The sequence below is a fragment of the Orycteropus afer genome, unplaced genomic scaffold (genome assembly GCF_000298275.1).
Source record: "Orycteropus afer afer isolate SDZICR_OR568_19922 unplaced genomic scaffold, OryAfe1.0 scaffold00121, whole genome shotgun sequence".
Classification (NCBI taxonomy): domain Eukaryota; kingdom Metazoa; phylum Chordata; class Mammalia; order Tubulidentata; family Orycteropodidae; genus Orycteropus; species Orycteropus afer.
This window is the reverse complement of record NW_006921708.1, coordinates 7,888,652-7,905,848: the sequence shown is the minus strand read 5'-3', so window position 1 is coordinate 7,905,848 and position 17,197 is coordinate 7,888,652. Positions and strand designations below refer to the sequence as shown.

Genomic DNA, 17,197 nt, shown 5'->3' with positions numbered 1-17,197 from the left:
CTGGTTTGATAGAGCCTAGTGGAACTCCTGAGACTATGGCACATAGCTGCCCTTCAGGTCTGGAATTGAACCCATTTCTGTGGCTTGCAGCCAAACAAAAGACAGGCATATGAGGTGAACATTTACTTTAGGTAGATACACTTGTTGGAGAAATCAATCATGAGAGAACAGAAGGACTGTGTATGCACAGGGGGACAACTTGAAATAATTTACAAGCTCTATGGGCACAACACCATCACAGATTTCCAGCACTTTGAGTTTCTAATAAATAAGTTGTGTCCCCACAAATGGCTAGCCATTTAAAAATAGCACTAGAAGTTATATCATCACAATATTGGTATCAGGATTAGATATTTGCATTTTTAAACTTTAAAATGGTCTCTCTATATGTATTTCTTTCTTTAATAGATAAACATAGTTTTTTTTTTTCTTTAAAAGATAAACAAAAATGTACGTGCTTCAAAATACTCACTCTCTCTGGTTGGCTGTTGGGGGTTTGCTGTGGTGGATATACCAGTCTGGCATTGAATATGCCACTGGGGAGCCCTTCTGGGTTCCGGGGCCAAAGTGCTTCAGCAGATCTCAAAGGGAAAAAAGATGGAACATTGAGTGGTTTCCTGCAGCCCACACATAGGACACACAGTCATAGAGCTGTGGTTTACAAAGGGATTATAGCTGAGCCTTCAAGGGCCTCCAGGGCCAGCCTGGAGTGTACTGTAACTACTAATAAATGTGCAACTGGGGTAATGTTTCTACCACCAGTTGGAACAGAAGAAAGGTTCACTTCACCTTTGACTTGTTGAGAAAAATTGTGGTCTAAGGCATAAATCCCAGGATGTCAGAAGAGAATCTCAAGTCAAGTCTGGGCAGGACCTGCAGCAGAGAGGCTTGAATTCTCAGTGGTCCTGGAGCTTCCTAGGGCAAATCTGGTGTAGGGCATAAGCCAACTGTTGCAGCCTCATGCTCTTTTGGCTGTGTCTTGTGAATTTTTCAAAGCACTCTATAGAATGGCATATTAAGCACATCAAATCATAATTGGCCTAAAAGAATGTAAGACAAACTACATCTAAATAATGTGTTGCTTTTAGTAGAGGTACATTTATTTTGGAATTTACCATGTAATAGTCTGTCCTGTCCTGTATACATTTTATTTATGTTTCTTATTTTTATGTGATATTTTTGGCCTGAAATTAAAATATAAATAGAGTTTTGAGAATTTGGAAAATAAATATCATTTCTTAACAAAAAAATGTATTTTTATTTTGTTCATAAATTTTATTTTATGAACAAATGTAGACTCAGCATTAATCCTCAAAACCCACCAATCCTGGCTATAGGGAGGAAGTGGGAGGAGAGCTGTTGCATTGTGGGAGATTACAGTCAATGTCATGAGACAAACTGTATGGAAAATGAAATTGCTCTGTAAACTTTCACCCAATTTTTTTAAAAAAAGAGCACAGGGGGTTGAGACTGCTTGGGTGAAAATTCTATCTTTGTCATTAAATGACCCTTGGAAAAGCTTCTTAGCTTAATAAAAACAAATAAAAAAACACACCAAAAAAAAAAAAAAAAACACTGGTAAATGGGAAGGAGGCCACATATTCTGACCTCCTAGAACCCCACAAGAGGAAGGCAGAATAACCATCAATAGCCCAAGGCCTATTACTGCAATGTGAGACATGCTGCCTCCCTCCAGCTCTTTCACCAACCGTTCCTCCAAAAGCACCCACCACCTTTCTCCTGGGTTCGATAATTCACTGCAGTGGCCACACAGAACTCACAGATTACGGGGTTTATTAGGGAAGTACCAGGCTACAATTTAAGTTCAGGAAGAACGCTCGGTCTCTCTCCCAGCCCACAGTCTCTCAGTTAAGTCTCTCACAGTCTCTCCCTCAGCAATGCGTGTCCCTCGGTGTCTCACTCAGCAATGAGTGTCTCTTGCGTCTCTTTCCCAGCAGCACGTGTCTCAGGAGTACATGTCTCTTTCAGGAGCGCATCTTCCTCAACCAGCAGTCAGAGAAAGTTCTGCCTCTAGGAGGCCTCCTTTTGAGCTTGGCAGAGTGGCCAAACCAACCAATCATAACAACAGAATTCTAAGCACCTGAGTGTGAGCCTCCCATAACATTGTGTTGTGCCATGCCCAACAGAAATAACCCAGGTGGATAACATTTACAATCAGGAGCTCCTCAGTTGCTCATTCCACCACTGAGTTTACGATAACTTATGGGTAGAAAAGCCATACTAAGTAATTTAATACACTGCAAATATCAATCCAAATACCTAACATCAACAAGAAAAAAAAATGGGGTCTATTTTAAAGAAAGAGGGTGAGGTATCTGCACTAGATATTTCAACTAAAGCATACAGATAATTTCTCAATTACCTATACAAATATTAAGTTTCCATATTTATAATCACTTCAGATTAAATTACTATGGCAAAATTTTCCTTGTTGGCATTTTTACCCAGGGTTAGTAGCATTTAAATCTTAACTAGAATAGTAGGACAATCTATTTTAAATGAAAATATTCTACTCCATGGAAGAAAGATTAGGCAGTCTGCTTCCATAAAGATTTATATTGTCCAAGAAAATCACCCCGAATTAGGATAGAGTTTAAGACATGGGTACTAAATTGTTGTGGTGCAGTGAATTACTTTACATGGCTTTTCTAGCCACAGTCTTTCTAACTCCCACCAGATTACTGGGTGGGATCATGTAAATGAGGTATGTAGAACTCTAATGTTGGGACTGGTTAGTTTTGTCACTTTTCCAGGCTTAACATTAGTCTTCCTAGAGGCAGAGGGGGAATTTCACTGCCATCAAGAGAGAGGTGGAGGTGAAGTGAAGCATGTCCTTGGACCCAAGATCCCTGTGCTGGACCTCCGTGGCTGACAGATGCCAGGCTGAGAAAGAGAGACACCAGGCTGAATGAGAGATACCTGGCTGTGAAAAAGATACCTCAGTGAGAGACAGGTGCCTGAGTGAGAGACAGTGGCAGTGGAGCCAAGAGTCAGGAGACAGTGAAGTGGGCTTTCTGGCCCATGGAGCAAGAAAGCAGGAGGCTTGCTGGTAGAGTGGGGTACACATATCAGCAGAGCTTTGAGAGCTTTGTAACACTTGTGCAAGCAGGGCAGAGGCCAAGGGCCAGAGATATGTGCCTGAGGGCATAGCAGAGGAGAGACTGTCCTAATTGAAGGATTGTATTGTGAGTGTATTCCTGAATGTAAATTGTAGCCTGTTACTTCCTTAATAAACTCCATAATTATGAATCTCATCTGTTAGCTCTATGTGGCCATTGCAATGAATTACTAAACCCAGCAGACAAGTAGAGAATGCCATGGGAGGGACGGTTGGTGTCAGAAATGGTCAAAAGCTTTGGAGGGTGGTGGCATGTTTGGACTCACAGGAATAAGCCTTGGACTGCTGTTGGTGATTCTGCCTCCTTGTGAAGTTAGAGGAGGTGAGAGCATGCTGCCTCCAAGTCCTTTTTGCAATTGTGCATTTTAATTGCATAAAAATTCCAGAAAGGCCAACAGAAAGAAGCAATTTTTTCTTCTGTGTTTCCCTAAGGCTTAAATATTTATAGTTGTAATAAACTTAATACATAATTTTCTAAAATGTTTTCCTAGATATATGACGTTATACCCCCAAATCCACAGTCACTGAGTTGATTCTGACTCATAGAGACCCCACTGGATTTCCAAGGCCATAAATTTTTACAGAAGTAGATTCTCATCTTTCTCCCACAGCACAGCTGGAGGAATTGAACTACTGGCCTTCTGGTTAGCAACCAAATGTCTTACCCACTACATAACCAGAGGTCCTTACATTAGGTTATGAAAGATGTCAACTGATTACAAAGGCAAAAATGTGGGAATAAAAACTAGGAAGAGTAGTTTAGTAAAGTAAGCATGTGGAAATGCTTTCATATTAAATAAATTAATAAAATTAATACAATGGCAATATGTATTAACAGCCATAAAGACATGGTCTCCCAATCTATAAAATAATTTCAAAAGCATTTGTGATATTTAAGGTTGTGTGTCAACTTGGCTGGGCCATGATTCCAAGTAGTTTAGCAGTTATGATGTAGTCATCCCCCATGATAAGATCTGATATTATGTAATCACCTCCATAATGAGATCTGCTATGAGCACTCAATCAGTTGAAAGAGAGTTTCCTTCAGGGTGTGGCATGCTTCCAATATGTATGGAAAAGCTCTGGCAAAGCTTTCAGGCTTTCTGCATGAGATCCTGCATCTGGCTTATCATCGTCTGGACTTGAATCAGTGGCCTGCTGTATTGCCTGCTGTTCTGGTTACCTAGCGCCACTCTGAGAATATGCCACAAATGGGATGGCCTTAACAAACATGAGTTTATTCTCTTACAGTTTGGAGGCTTTAAGTACAAGTTCAAAGTGCCAGGCTCTAGGGGCTAGGTGAAAGCCCCTCAGCCTGGGGCTATAGCTCTGCCTCCAGCTCCTGACCCACTGAAGCTAGAGGCTTTTCTTCACTCAGACAGCTGCTGGCTGCTGAGGCTGCCAAGCCCAAGGTTGACAAGTAAAATGGCACAGTCACGATGTTACCAAACCACATGGCAGGCCATTAATTTAAGTCCATTGTAAGTCCCAAGGTCGGCAGAGCATGGCAGGCTGCTGAACAATGACACAGCTACATGCAAGGTCTCTAAGCATGCCACAAGCTAGAGACCAATCCCCAAGGCTTCTGCTTATATACAGGAAGCAGACCACATTCCCTAAGGCAGCTAGCTACTCACCTGCTCACAACAGATTCCACCACGGAGCTGATTACCAGTCTCATCATGGGGAATACTGTGTCCAGCTGCCCAGCCACTCAACGAGGTCCTGCCAAGTTGACACACAACTAAACTACCACACCTGCCAATCTTGGGATTTTCGCCTTTGCACCCTGTGAACCAACAGTCTGCCATTTTACTTGCTGATCTTGCCTTCATCAGCCTCTGAAGGCAGCAGCCTGCTGAATTGCCTGTTGATCTTAGGTTCATCAGCCCCTGTAGTTATGTGAGTCAGGAGAAGCCTCCAGCTTGACATCTAACCTACAGACTTGGGTAATGCCAACCTCTGCAACTTTGCAAGTCATTTCCTTGAGATAAGTTTCTGTCTGACTCTCTCTATATACATGCTTCACTGGTTTTGCTTCTCTAGAGAACACAGCATAAGGCTGAACATTTCACTCCATTGTGACACTGGACCCAGTAAATCTGGACTGACACCAACATTACACAGGGAGTCAGGACAAAGACCAATGGATTGCAGAGCAAGGGACAGAGCCTGAGCTAGATCATACTTCTAAGATAGTCTCTTGGGTAATGATCTCACACCTTGGAAGAATACAGTAGATCCAAACCAGCCTTATCCACAGCAGTCACAGATGTCCCCAACTCATCCAGGACCCTCGAAAGTTGAAAATGTCTGTAAAATAAACACTCAGAACCAACCTAGCACTTGTTTTTTGCAGTCAAACTTTAGCAATAAAAGAGCAAGTGATAAGGACCCTATATTTGGGCCCAGGTTAGGTTAACAACTGTAGCTTTTATGGTTCGGAGGGGCCCCAGTTTTTCTATGTTTTATAGATGTTTAAGGATGGGCAATGTGTATCTGAATTTAAGCAAAACAATGTATTTTGCTTAATGAAAATCTGACATATTAAAAACATCAAAATATATTAAAAACAAGGACTAATTATAGCTTTAAAAACATGCAGATTTTTTGTTACTGATTACATTTTGTTTACATATAGCTTTTTATGGAACACATCAAATGCATAAAAATATAACTTTAGTTGACTAATCTCAAATGTCCAAGAAGAATATAACTAATATCTATCTTAATCCTCTTTCCTGCCTAATGGCAGAAAACTCCAGAAGTCAGTCATTTCCAGATTGTTCTCAGTTGATCCAGGGTATGCTCAGTCTGCCCAGGTATCTTCCCCTTAGCCTTCTTGTCTAGGGTTATGTCTGAGTTTTGTGCTAATAGAACAACAGGGCCAGTGGAGGCAGTTTTTGTCTATAGCTGCTTCCCCACTGGCACCTGTTGAGATGTTCAGGCTCTGCTAGGTGCGTGGGCAGGAACACCCCTCCCCTACCCCACTGGAACCTACATATGCCATATCCATCAATTCCCAGAGTGGGGCTCATTCCTCTATGCTGACATCTGCAAAACTCCTCAGATCATCAGGGGGCTGGACTTGCATTTCTCTCCCTTTTTCTGAGGTACTCCTATGTCATTCTTGTAAGCATAGGACAATCTGATTCTTTTGCCACCCCCCATAGACATTTCTGGGAAAAGCTGCACATGGCTGTCCCCTCTAGGTTTTCATTTTGGTAGTGGGGCACAGGATCTGGGGGGAGAGATTTATGGAGGGGTTATTTATCAGTGCCACCCTGCCCTTTGAAGTCACCACTTAGAGGAACAGAGTATAAGACTCCTTCTCAGAGACTTATATCAGCTCCCAATTTACTAGCTTACTCTCTAAATTACATACAAATCCCTCCCCTGGCCCCAAAAGTATTTTCATTGTTAGGGTGGAGGTGTCAGCATCAGCAAGCAGGGAGGTAGGAATAACTGGTTTTGCCTCATAATAATAACAGCAAAATGATGACAACAATTAGCAGCAGCAGCTAACAAACACTGAATTCTTACTCTGTATCAGGCACCATTCTTTGTTTCTTTTTATTAATTATCCCAGACTTACAGAAAAATGTCAGGGAAAATACAAGTTCCCCTATACTCTTCACTCAGATGCCCCAGGGAGTTAACATTTCATCATATTTGCCTTATCTTCCTCTCTCACATATTATTAATATCACTGTCATTATTGTTTCCAGAAACTTCTGGGCACACACTGCAGACATGATGCCCCTTCAACCGTACATACACCAGTGGGTATTTTCTAGGGACATTCTTTCACATAATCACAGCACAATTATCAAAATTAGCAAACTAATGCTGACATAATACTTCCACCCAATTTATAATCTTTCCACTAATGTTCTTTTAGCCAATGGTTGTGGTAGGGTGAATTTAAGAAAAAAATTTCTAGGTCCCATTCTCTGCACTTTATATGGAGTAAATGAAATTGTTTGATCTTGATCTTTTAATGCCATTTTATTTCCCATTTTCCCATAATAAGCTCCTCAGAGGTAATGGTAACCAGGGGGGAAAAACAGGTTAATATTTGTCAATGTCATTTTCCACAAGGCTAGCTCTAAGTCATTTTACATGTGGTCCCATAACCCTTTCTTCAGTGACTTCCATTAAACACAATATGCCTTAGCACAATCCACCAGGACTTTCTCAATTAAAGCATATATAAAATTTTGATCTCCATTAACATCATCAGTGAAATATTATACAGTAACTCTTCTATGATCTTCATTATTAAATATGCTGAAAAGGCCAGGGCAGCAAGAATGACAATAAACAATAGGAAAAGAAAACATTTCCCAAATTATTCAGGAAGTAGTTACAACAATGAAGGATATTAAAGTCCAAAGATAGACCCTTTGTAAAAAGAGACTATTTCCTGAGTTTCCTTTCCTAATTAGAAAATAAAATAGGTGTCAATCATTAAAAGGTATTACTCAAGGAAGAAAAAAAAATCCTACAAGCCTAATTCCTTGAATTCGAAGTGTATTTGATTTCTCATAAATATTAGCAAATCACTGAAGATTATAAAGACCTCAAACTGTAGCAAGATTAACCTAAATTTCTAAAGGCCTCAGGCAAAATTTAGATTTTATACTAACAACATTTTTATAGGAGAAACTAAATTATTAAGGGAACTAGCCTATCATTCCTCTTCACAGGGCTAATTTTCAAATGAAAATTAAGTGAAGCAGATCAATGTACTTACCAGGTCTGCCACCTTGTTTTGCGAGCTTGATGTATTCTGAGTCTGTTTCTTTGATCCAGTATCTACGAGTCCCAAATGCATTCCCATTTTGTGTGCCCCCAAGATCACTAAGCCCTGGGATCTGAGATGCTGGTGGGACATCCACAGCCTTCTCTGACCGCTTCACTGGAAGATGGTAATACCAATCTAGAAAAGTGCAAAGCCAAAGGTAATACTGCCATGTATGCATTAATTTCACAGTTTGATTTATTCTATAGCCAAAATGTATCTATGTTGGTGGGAATGTCTGCTACTCTTTATAACTGTCTTTATGCAGACAACACAATCAGGGCCAATGTATGTCATAATGTACATTATAAGGGAAGACATTTTTCTCTTTTGAATACACTGTTGTTGTTGTTGTTGTTATGTGCCGTAGAGTCAGCCCTGACTCATAGCGACCCCTCCTTGGGTTTCCGAGGCAGTATCACTACGGAAGTAGGAATGCCCAACCTTCCTTCCGAGGAGTGGCTGGTGGGTTTGAACCGCCAGCCTTCTGGTTAGCAGTCAAGTGCCTTAGCCACTATGCTACCAGAGCTCCTTGAATACACTGTAGTGAGTGGCAATACAGCCATTCATTTAATTAAAAGTCTCTAACACCTTCTAGAATGTGAAGTGCTAATCCCAAAAGAAAAAAAAAATCACCTTTCATGGGCCCTTCCTGCACTTCTCTATGCACATGTCCATCTTTCATTCTGAAGTGGTGAAATTTGAGCCTCTTTGATGGTGTTTTAATTTTTTCATTAAGTTTCCAAACCTCTTTGCATGTATGTCTATGAGTGTTTATCTTTCTCCCTCTCTTTTTAGTCCTCCATAAAATCGGAACTTAACTGCATTGCTGGTTATTTAGGGGAATATACATTCCTGAAGAAATCCCTGGACGGTGCAGTTAACTGTTCGGCTGCTAACCAAAAGGTTGCAGGATCCAGTGCCTTGGAAGAAAGGCCTGGCAATCTACTCCAAAAATATTAGGGATTTGAAAACCCTGTGGAGCACAGTTCTACTTTGATACACATGAGGTCTTCATGAGTCATAACTGACTTGACAGCAGCTAGAGATAGTGCCAGTACATTGCTAAAAAAAATCCCAAATAACTTTAAAATCTTTATGAGTAAATCTATGGAATACTTGGCCAAAGTCTGATAAACTTTGTTGCTATTGTTAGTTACTACTGAGTTGGCTCCAACTCATAGTGCTCATACATACAACAGAATGAAACATTAACCAGTCCTGTGCCAACCTCACAGTCATTGGTATGTATGTCTGAGTCCATCGTTGCATATATTGTATCAATCCGTGTCATTGAGGGTCACTTCATTTTCTCTGACCCTCTGCTTTACGAAACATGATATCCTTCTCTAGCAATAGGTCTTTCCTGATAATGTATCTGACATAAGCAAGATGAAGTCTTGCCATCTTTGCTACTTGATAAACCTAGTACATTAAAAATATTGAAATAAAAATTTGCGCCAGAAATAATAGCTATATTGACCACTTTTACGAACTTTGTAGGAGCGCAAACAGATAGGGCTATGACAATGTCAAAGAAATTTCATCTACCAAGCAATTAATTATATTTGAAGCCCACCTGTCTCTCCCTCAACTGACTACCTCAGAGTCCGGCAAAAAGTTAAACTCTTTTATCAGAGACAGGATTCCTCTCTCCAAACAAGTCCCCACACATTTATTTGCTCATAATGTGAAAGTAGGACATGAGAAGTGAGAAGTGAAAACATACCAAATTTGCAGGTAGAAAAAAGAAAAAAGAAAGCAGGGCTTCAAACTGGTCAGTCATGGCTCACATGGTGAAATTGAGACATGAATTTATAAAATGTAGGTATACTGCAACAATAACCAGAATGGGAAAAATCACAGGTCAGAATCCTAGAATGGGAGACTCAGAAAAGGCATAGTGAGACCTTCCATGAGCCTGATGTAGACTGGATTATTGTCAGGACTGTGGAGCATGAAGTACATTCAAAGCGGCATGGTCAGCCGCCATCTTTGAGAAGGGCACTGTTCTTTCTGACTCTGTCAATCAAGCGACTTGGTTGTATGCAATAAGCACACTGTCCTCATTTTCTAAAGGGGAGATTAAGTTTCTAGTAGGGTGTCAAACTGTGATTTATCTCATTCTAGTTATCATTCTTGTACACAAATATTTACAAATTTGAGTCTGTTTCCGTTTCACTTTGTTAGCCATGACTGAATCAAGAAGAATTGGTTCAAAGCCCTGCTGAAATGAGACAGAGAAGGGGAGGGCAAACTAGCTTTGCCATAGTAGCCGTATGTTATGGGAAACCATCTCAGGCCATAAATTTGTAGGTGACTGAGTCTGGCTTCCTTGGAAAAAGAACAGTTGCTTCAACAACCCTCAAGCAGTATCCTAGTAAACTGAAACACTAGGAAGGGGTCCCATGAAGAGGAAGTTTGGTACAGTAGTGTGAGAGAAGGATGGGGGAGAGGAAAATAAGGAGCACCTATTCTCTATGTTTCATCTCAACACTACCATGAGGCCAGTGCAGAGAAGGCATGTGGGCAGGGAAGCTAACACGGACATGTCAAGGTGATGGCATTTCCTAACTGGCCTTGTCTACTCTAGGCATCCAGGACAGATCCGGGCCAGCTAAGGTGAGACTTCCAATCAGACTCCCTGGAGACTTTTACAGGAGCTACTGTCAGGAGTTACAGGTATTAGCAAAACCCCCAGGATTTTGAGTTGTTAGGGTTTACTTATGCCCCCCCCCCAAGAGATATTCAACATATAGATGTCTTAGCTAATTCTGCATCAGAAATTTAATAACCAGGTATCCAAGTATAGGAGGAAAAAATTTTCAGCTGATTAAAAACAAAATCCAGGAAAAATGTGAAATACAAAAAATGCAATTAATGTGGCACAAGGGACTCAGTATATTTAATAACACTTATTAAAATTTACTGCCACAAATTCATGAAGTTCAGAATTCATAGTAGATGCCCAGGAAAACAGTGTTGAATAATTAATTCAGGTAAGCACACAATAAGAATGTTCCTTAGAAGGAGGATTGTGCAATTTCTCATATGCTTTGGACATCTTATCATGAAAGATCAGTCTCTGGAGAAGGACATCATGCTTAGTAAGGTAGAAGGTCAGAGAATAAGAGGAAGACCTTCAACCAGATGGATTGTCACAGTGGGTGTAACAATGGGCTCAAACATACCAATAACAGTGAGGTTTGCACAGGACCAGGCAGGACTTAGTTCTGTTGTATACAGGGTTGCTGTGAGTTGGAAACAACTCGATGGCACCTAACAAGTACACGGTTATTCCATATATAAGAAGTAATCATCCTCTAAGCAAAAAGCTTAGATACCCAATCGCTACTTGAAAGTATAGCTGTGTTCACCGTATAAAAAGGAATTGAATTTAGCATGTCAAATCTCTAAACATCTAACATACAGTAAGTAACTGAATATACATTAAGCAATTTCAGAAAGAAATTTAAAATACTGTGAAAAGTTTAAAGAATTGCACAGAAGATCACAGGGAATCCACTAATTAAGAGTAGGAGTTTAGCAGCTGCATTTTCTAATCATACTCAACTATTTTCTCTTATAGAGCAAAGGCATTAGATTCTTGCTTTATTTTTCCTCTCCCTGTTTTGATCATTAATTAATCCACAGAGAACAGTGTATCTCCTACCTTCTCATTACTGGAAGATTCAGGCATGTACTGAACTCTAACCTGGCTGGCCATTTTATTAAAGTGCATGCCAAATGAGCTCAGAGAACAAGAGCTAGAATCTAGAATCAAATCTCACCATCTAAAAACACACATACACTCACAGAGGGTTAAAGGGATAAAGAATCACCTTTTAGCTTTTATCACTCAAAAATTTTAAGTCCTAGTATGACACTAGATGATTAACAATCATACGGATTTTCTTTATTCGCCTGTCTCTGCGTTCTCATATAAATAATACCTTAATTTTATTAATGAGGAAACAGAAACTGTGAGATCAACTTAGGATACCCCAGCAGGAATATGCACCCAGCTCCTCTGGGCCAGAGTGCAGTGTTTAATAAACCATGGTGATAGGCACACCCTCCTTAGGCAGTTTTAGCCTCAAATAACTGAGGTTAGAGCATGGGCTGTAGAGCCACACTGCCATTTGCTAGGGTTATGAAAAAATTTAAAACCCTACCTGTTTCAGTTCTATGCTGGATAGAATGGGAGAACAATGTGAAACAAAACTAAAAATCATTTAAAAAAGGGGGGGGGAGGGGTGCCCAGGTTTGCTGGTCTGATAGAGCCTGATGGAACCACTGAGACTATGGCACCTGGATGCCCTTCAGGTCTGGAATTGAACCCACTTCTGTGGCTTCCAGACAAACAAAAAACAGGCATATGAGCTGAACATTTATATTAAGTTGATACACTCCTTGGCGAGATCAGTCATGGGAGAATAGAAGGGCTGTGTATTCACAAGGAGACAGCTCAGAAGGCAGGAATGTATGGAAGGGGAAGACACAGGGAAGTGGTAATTATGGAGAGGAAGTGGGAGGGAAGCTGTTGCATTGTGGGAGATTGTGGTCAATGTCATGAGACAAAGTATACGTGAACTGCTGTAGGGAAAATGAATTTGCTCTGTAAACTTTCACCCAAATCACAATTTAAAAAAAAACAACAACAACTATGTGTCTCAGTTTCCTCATCTCTAAAATAGGGTGACAATATCTCATAGGGTAGTTATGAAGTTAAATGAGCTAGTATATATAAAGTTCTTCAGTGGGTTAGTATGCATCAGTGTCATTCTTCTAAATGAGGCTATTAACCAAGGAAGGGAAGTCACAAAAAAGCTTCAGAGTGCACTGTGAGAGAAAGGGAACAGGCCGGGGCTCTTCATTGCTGTTTGTCCATTCCTTCCAGTGCCTAGCATGGCCAAAGGTCATCAATAATGGTTCACAATCAGCTCTGAAATAAAAGTGCTTCTCCTAGCTGAGCTCCATAACCCTCTTCTCTACCCTCTCTCTCCTAGTCTTCACCAGCTGGAGGACCTCTGGTGGTGCAGTGGTTAAAGCATCTGGCTACTAACCAAAAGGTGGGCAGATTGGACCCACCAACAGCTCAGTAGGAGAAAGAGAAGGCAATCTGCTTCTGTAAAGATTTATAACCCTGGAAACTCTTTCCCATTGGCTTGCTCTGAGGCTGAGTCAACTGGATGGCAGTGGGTTTCACCAGCTGGAGAGGAACAAAAACAGACAACAGTATCCCAAGTCTTGTTCCTTTCCTTCTCCTTAGCTTTACCGCTGGTAAATAAGTAGCCAACTACTGCATGAATTCTAGGAAGGAGAACTCTCTACTGAAATCTTAACTATTCTGCCATTTAAAACAGGAAATAGATTTCACTTGTGTGGGGTCTAAATTGGGAGCAAGAGATAAGCAATGAAATAGGTCAGGATACAGCTGAAAAAGTTCTGAAATCTGTATGTGGGGGAGAAGCTGTGAGAATTATAGAGTTATTATTTAAAAACTCCAAAGAAACCCTATTATTCCAAAACTGAGGCAACACTAGGTAGTACTGGTTTTCTCTTGTTGAAAATAAAGAAAAATAAGACTGATTTTTTTTTCTTTTTTAAGTGCTTCCGTTATGTATTGCTTTAACATTCAGACACAGGTGTAGCATTTCAGGTTGCCTTGAGAGTTATTACTATTTTTTAAAATGTTATCTCTTGAGCTCCCCCCTCATCACACAGAACACTGGATCCCTAATCAGTTCAGCAACTACAGTAAATGAACTCAGCTTCTTTAGTGATCCAGCCTGAGCTCCCAGGAAAGGCACTCACCGCAGGGCGCATAACGGTTCATTGCCCCGTGCAGCTCCTTGCTCGTGTTTCTCATGCCTGGGGTCTTCAAGCGCTGTTCAGAGAGAAAGCACATTTAGCCGCTGATCACTTACTAAACCCCTCCTGGTTTGTTTTGTTTTGGTTTAGTTTGGTTAACTGAGTATCTAACTACAGGTACTGGCCCGCCGCGGGGCGCTGAAGCTGTGAAAGTGAGTAACTCATTCTCCTGTTTGTCAGTTCCTGCTCTACTCTACACCAATCGCAAAGTGCTTTACAACTGACAACGTGCTTGCACATTGTATTGTGTTTAAACGTAGGCAATAATCGCGGAATGGGTTAACTTCGACCCTCTGCAAAAGTGTCGTTCCGTGGGTACCCAAACTTAACTTGCGAACCCATACCTTGGATTTACACTTTGGTCCAGGAACAGAAGATCCAGAGACCCCACCCCGGCTCGCCCACTCGCCGAAGGGTCTCTGTGAGTGCTGGCCGCGACAGCCAGAGGCTGGATTTCGCACCCGCTTGGGAAGCAAAGCCAAAACTCCCAACTCTCGGTCAGCGGAACTACACTACTCGTCGCCCAGGCAACGCCAGTCTGAAAAACCAGGGGACGCTTACGGGAGCGCGTCAACCAATACAGGGAGTCTGCGGCGCAGCTGCCAGCCAATCAAGGTCATGGGCGGGGCGCGGGCACCGCCTGTCAAACGCCCGGGGCGGGAGGGGCAGGGACTGGGCGGGAGGGGCAGGGACTGGGCGGGAGGGGCAGAACCGGGTAGAGGTGGGTGGAAACCAGCTTCTGAGTAAGTTTTTCATGTTTCTTTCAGTCCTCTCCAGGGGCAGGACGAAACATCACCACAATGGAGTTGATTCCAACTCATTGCGATTCCCATTGGGTTTTCAAGGCTGTAATTCTTAATTGTGCCGGGCAGCTGGTGAGTTGGAACCACCAACCCTTTGGTTAGCAGAGAAATAAATACCTTAACCACTACTCCATCAGAGAGCCTCTCCTGCAGGGAAACCCAATTTCCTGCAAAGCTGTCCAGAAAAACAGGAGGCATCTCTCATATTGTCCAAACAAGTATAATTGTCCCACGTTAAAATAAGTAAAAAGTGCCAGGATGCTACCAGAGCTCCATGTATTATATATAATATGCATGTACCATATGTAATATAGGGAGCTCTGGTGGTGTAATGCCTAAGGCATTTGACTGCTAACCAGAAGGCTGGCAGTTCAAATCCACCAGCCACTCCTCAGAAGGAAGGTTGGGCAATCTACTTTTGTAGTGATACCACCTCAGAAACTCAAGGAGGGGTCTCTATGAGTTGAATCTGACTTGACAGCAGTGAGTTTAGCATGGTCTTGGTCTTTGTGACTCCCACCAGATTACTGGATGGAACGATGCAAATGTAAGGTGTTTGTGCCCTACAAAGGGGATTGGATAGCTTGGTAATAATTTAAATAAGTTACATGACACCCTTCTGAGGGGAGGACTATGAAAATAATGTGGAGATTGGTCAGTTTTGTTCTCACTGTAGACTTAAAATGAGCCCTCCCAAAGACAGAAAGGGGGATATCATTTCCAACAAGACAGAAGAGCCAGAGGTGGAGTGAAGCACGTCCTTGGCAGAGAGCCTGGAAAAAACACTGGCAGAGAGACGGGACAGTGAAACCAAGAAGCATGGGACAAAGCAGCAGGCTTGCTGACCTATGAAATGAGAAATCTGAGTGCCTTTGGACAAGAAGCTTGCTGGCAGAGTGGGGTGCACCTAGGTGCACCTATCAGCAGAGCTAAAAGAGCTTTATAACACTTGCCCAAGCAGGGAAGAGGCCACACCAGAGGCTGAAGACCAGAGAGGCATGCCTGAGGGCATGGCCGAGGGGATGCTGTCCTGATCAAAGAATTGTATCCTGAGCATTCCTGAACCTGAATTGTAACCACTTCTCTAATAAACTTCATAATCATGAGTATCAGCTGTGAGTTCTGTGTGGCCATAATAAGGAATTATTGAAACATAACAGAGAAGCAGTGAGTGTTGTGGGAGGGATGGTTGGTGGCAGAGTTGGTAAAAAGTTTGGAGGGTGGTGGCATATGTGGGTCATAGGAATAGGCCTTGGGCTACTGATGGTGATTGTTTCCCCCTCATGAGGTTGGAGGAGGTCAGAGGAGGATACCCCCCCATGTTCCTTGTGCACGCCATAATAAAATACCACAAAGTAGGTGACTTTCCAGAACACAAATTTAATGTCTCACAGTTTGGGAGACTAGGAGTCCAAATCAAAATATTATATATATGTCAATTCCTTCTGACGATTCTGTTGTTAGTATTTCTTTGAACAGTGCCATGCCTCTCTTCTAGTTTCTGGTGGTTGCTGGCAATCCAGGGCATTCCCTAGCTGCTTGTAGATGTATCCTCATATTGTGTCTTTCCTCTATGTGACTTTCTATGTCTATTCTCTTTTATAAGATACCACTCAGAGGGAATTAGTAGCTATCTCACCCTGGTATGTCATCCTTAACTGATAATGTCTACAATGAAAACCCTATTTCCCCCAATAAGGCCACATTCCAACAAGGCCATATTCACAGGCAAACAGGGGTTTGGACATCAATTATTCAAACTATAGCAGGTAATCATTTGGCAGCTTGAGCTGTTATACAATTATAGCCTCAGAAATCAAGCAGAAGAAGAGTAATAGAAGAATTAATGGGGTAATGAGAAATCATTTGGGGGACCAGAATTAACCCTAGCTTTGTGATTTATCCAGTTCTTAACATGAGATTTTGATGAATTTTTAAGGGTCTCCAGCTGGCCTCATCATGTCAGCAATCCAAGACTACATGTCAAATGTGTGTTCCACTGTATATAGAAGCACTTAGGTTATCACCAAGTATAACAAGTTCTTCTTTATGTGTAAGTTATAGCATCTTCATCTGGCTAAGGGACTATACTGTCAAGGGAATGCTGTGCTTAAAAATAATCGGTCATAGTAACCAAAGCTGTGGTGATAAAAGTGGTTTTTTTTTTTTTTTTTGTTTGTTTGTTTGTTTCCTGTTTCTTAACTAGATAAATAGAAGAGTGCAGAACTTACCCAACCTGGCAACATTCCTTAACTAATTATCTTAGTCTGGGTTCTCTAGAGGAGCAAAACCAATGAAATGTATATATAAGAACATAGAGAGAGATTTACTTCAAGAAAATGGCTAAAGCAGTTGTGAGGGCTAGCAAAATTTAAATCCATGGGTCAGGCAGTGTGGGGCCTGAAAGATCTTTTAACCAGAAGCCTTTAGTATGGAGATTGACACATCCCATGCTGAGCCCTAATACCTCCAGGTAGATCTTTTAACCAGAAGCCTTTAGTATGGAGATTGACACGTCCCATGCTGAGCCCTAATGCCTGTAGTATAGAGATTAAAATGTCCCATGCCTCAGAGCCT

The 17,197-nt window shown here is 41.5% G+C and overlaps 1 protein-coding gene across 1 annotated transcript in view; it reads right to left on the bottom strand.

Moving 5' to 3' along the window:
* The window catches only part of CUNH7orf57 (chromosome unknown C7orf57 homolog), a 75,478-nt gene extending 61,663 nt beyond the window's left edge, over nucleotides 1–13,815 (bottom strand). Inside the window, exons 1-3 of the mRNA XM_007944145.2 lie at nucleotides 13,761–13,815; nucleotides 7,896–8,081; nucleotides 473–581 (exon numbers count right to left, since the gene is read on the bottom strand). Coding sequence (XP_007942336.2) covers nucleotides 473–581; nucleotides 7,896–8,081; nucleotides 13,761–13,815 — 350 coding nt within the window. The remainder of the gene's footprint in view (nucleotides 1–472; nucleotides 582–7,895; nucleotides 8,082–13,760) is intronic.
* Between the last annotated feature and the right edge of the window lie 3,382 nt (nucleotides 13,816–17,197).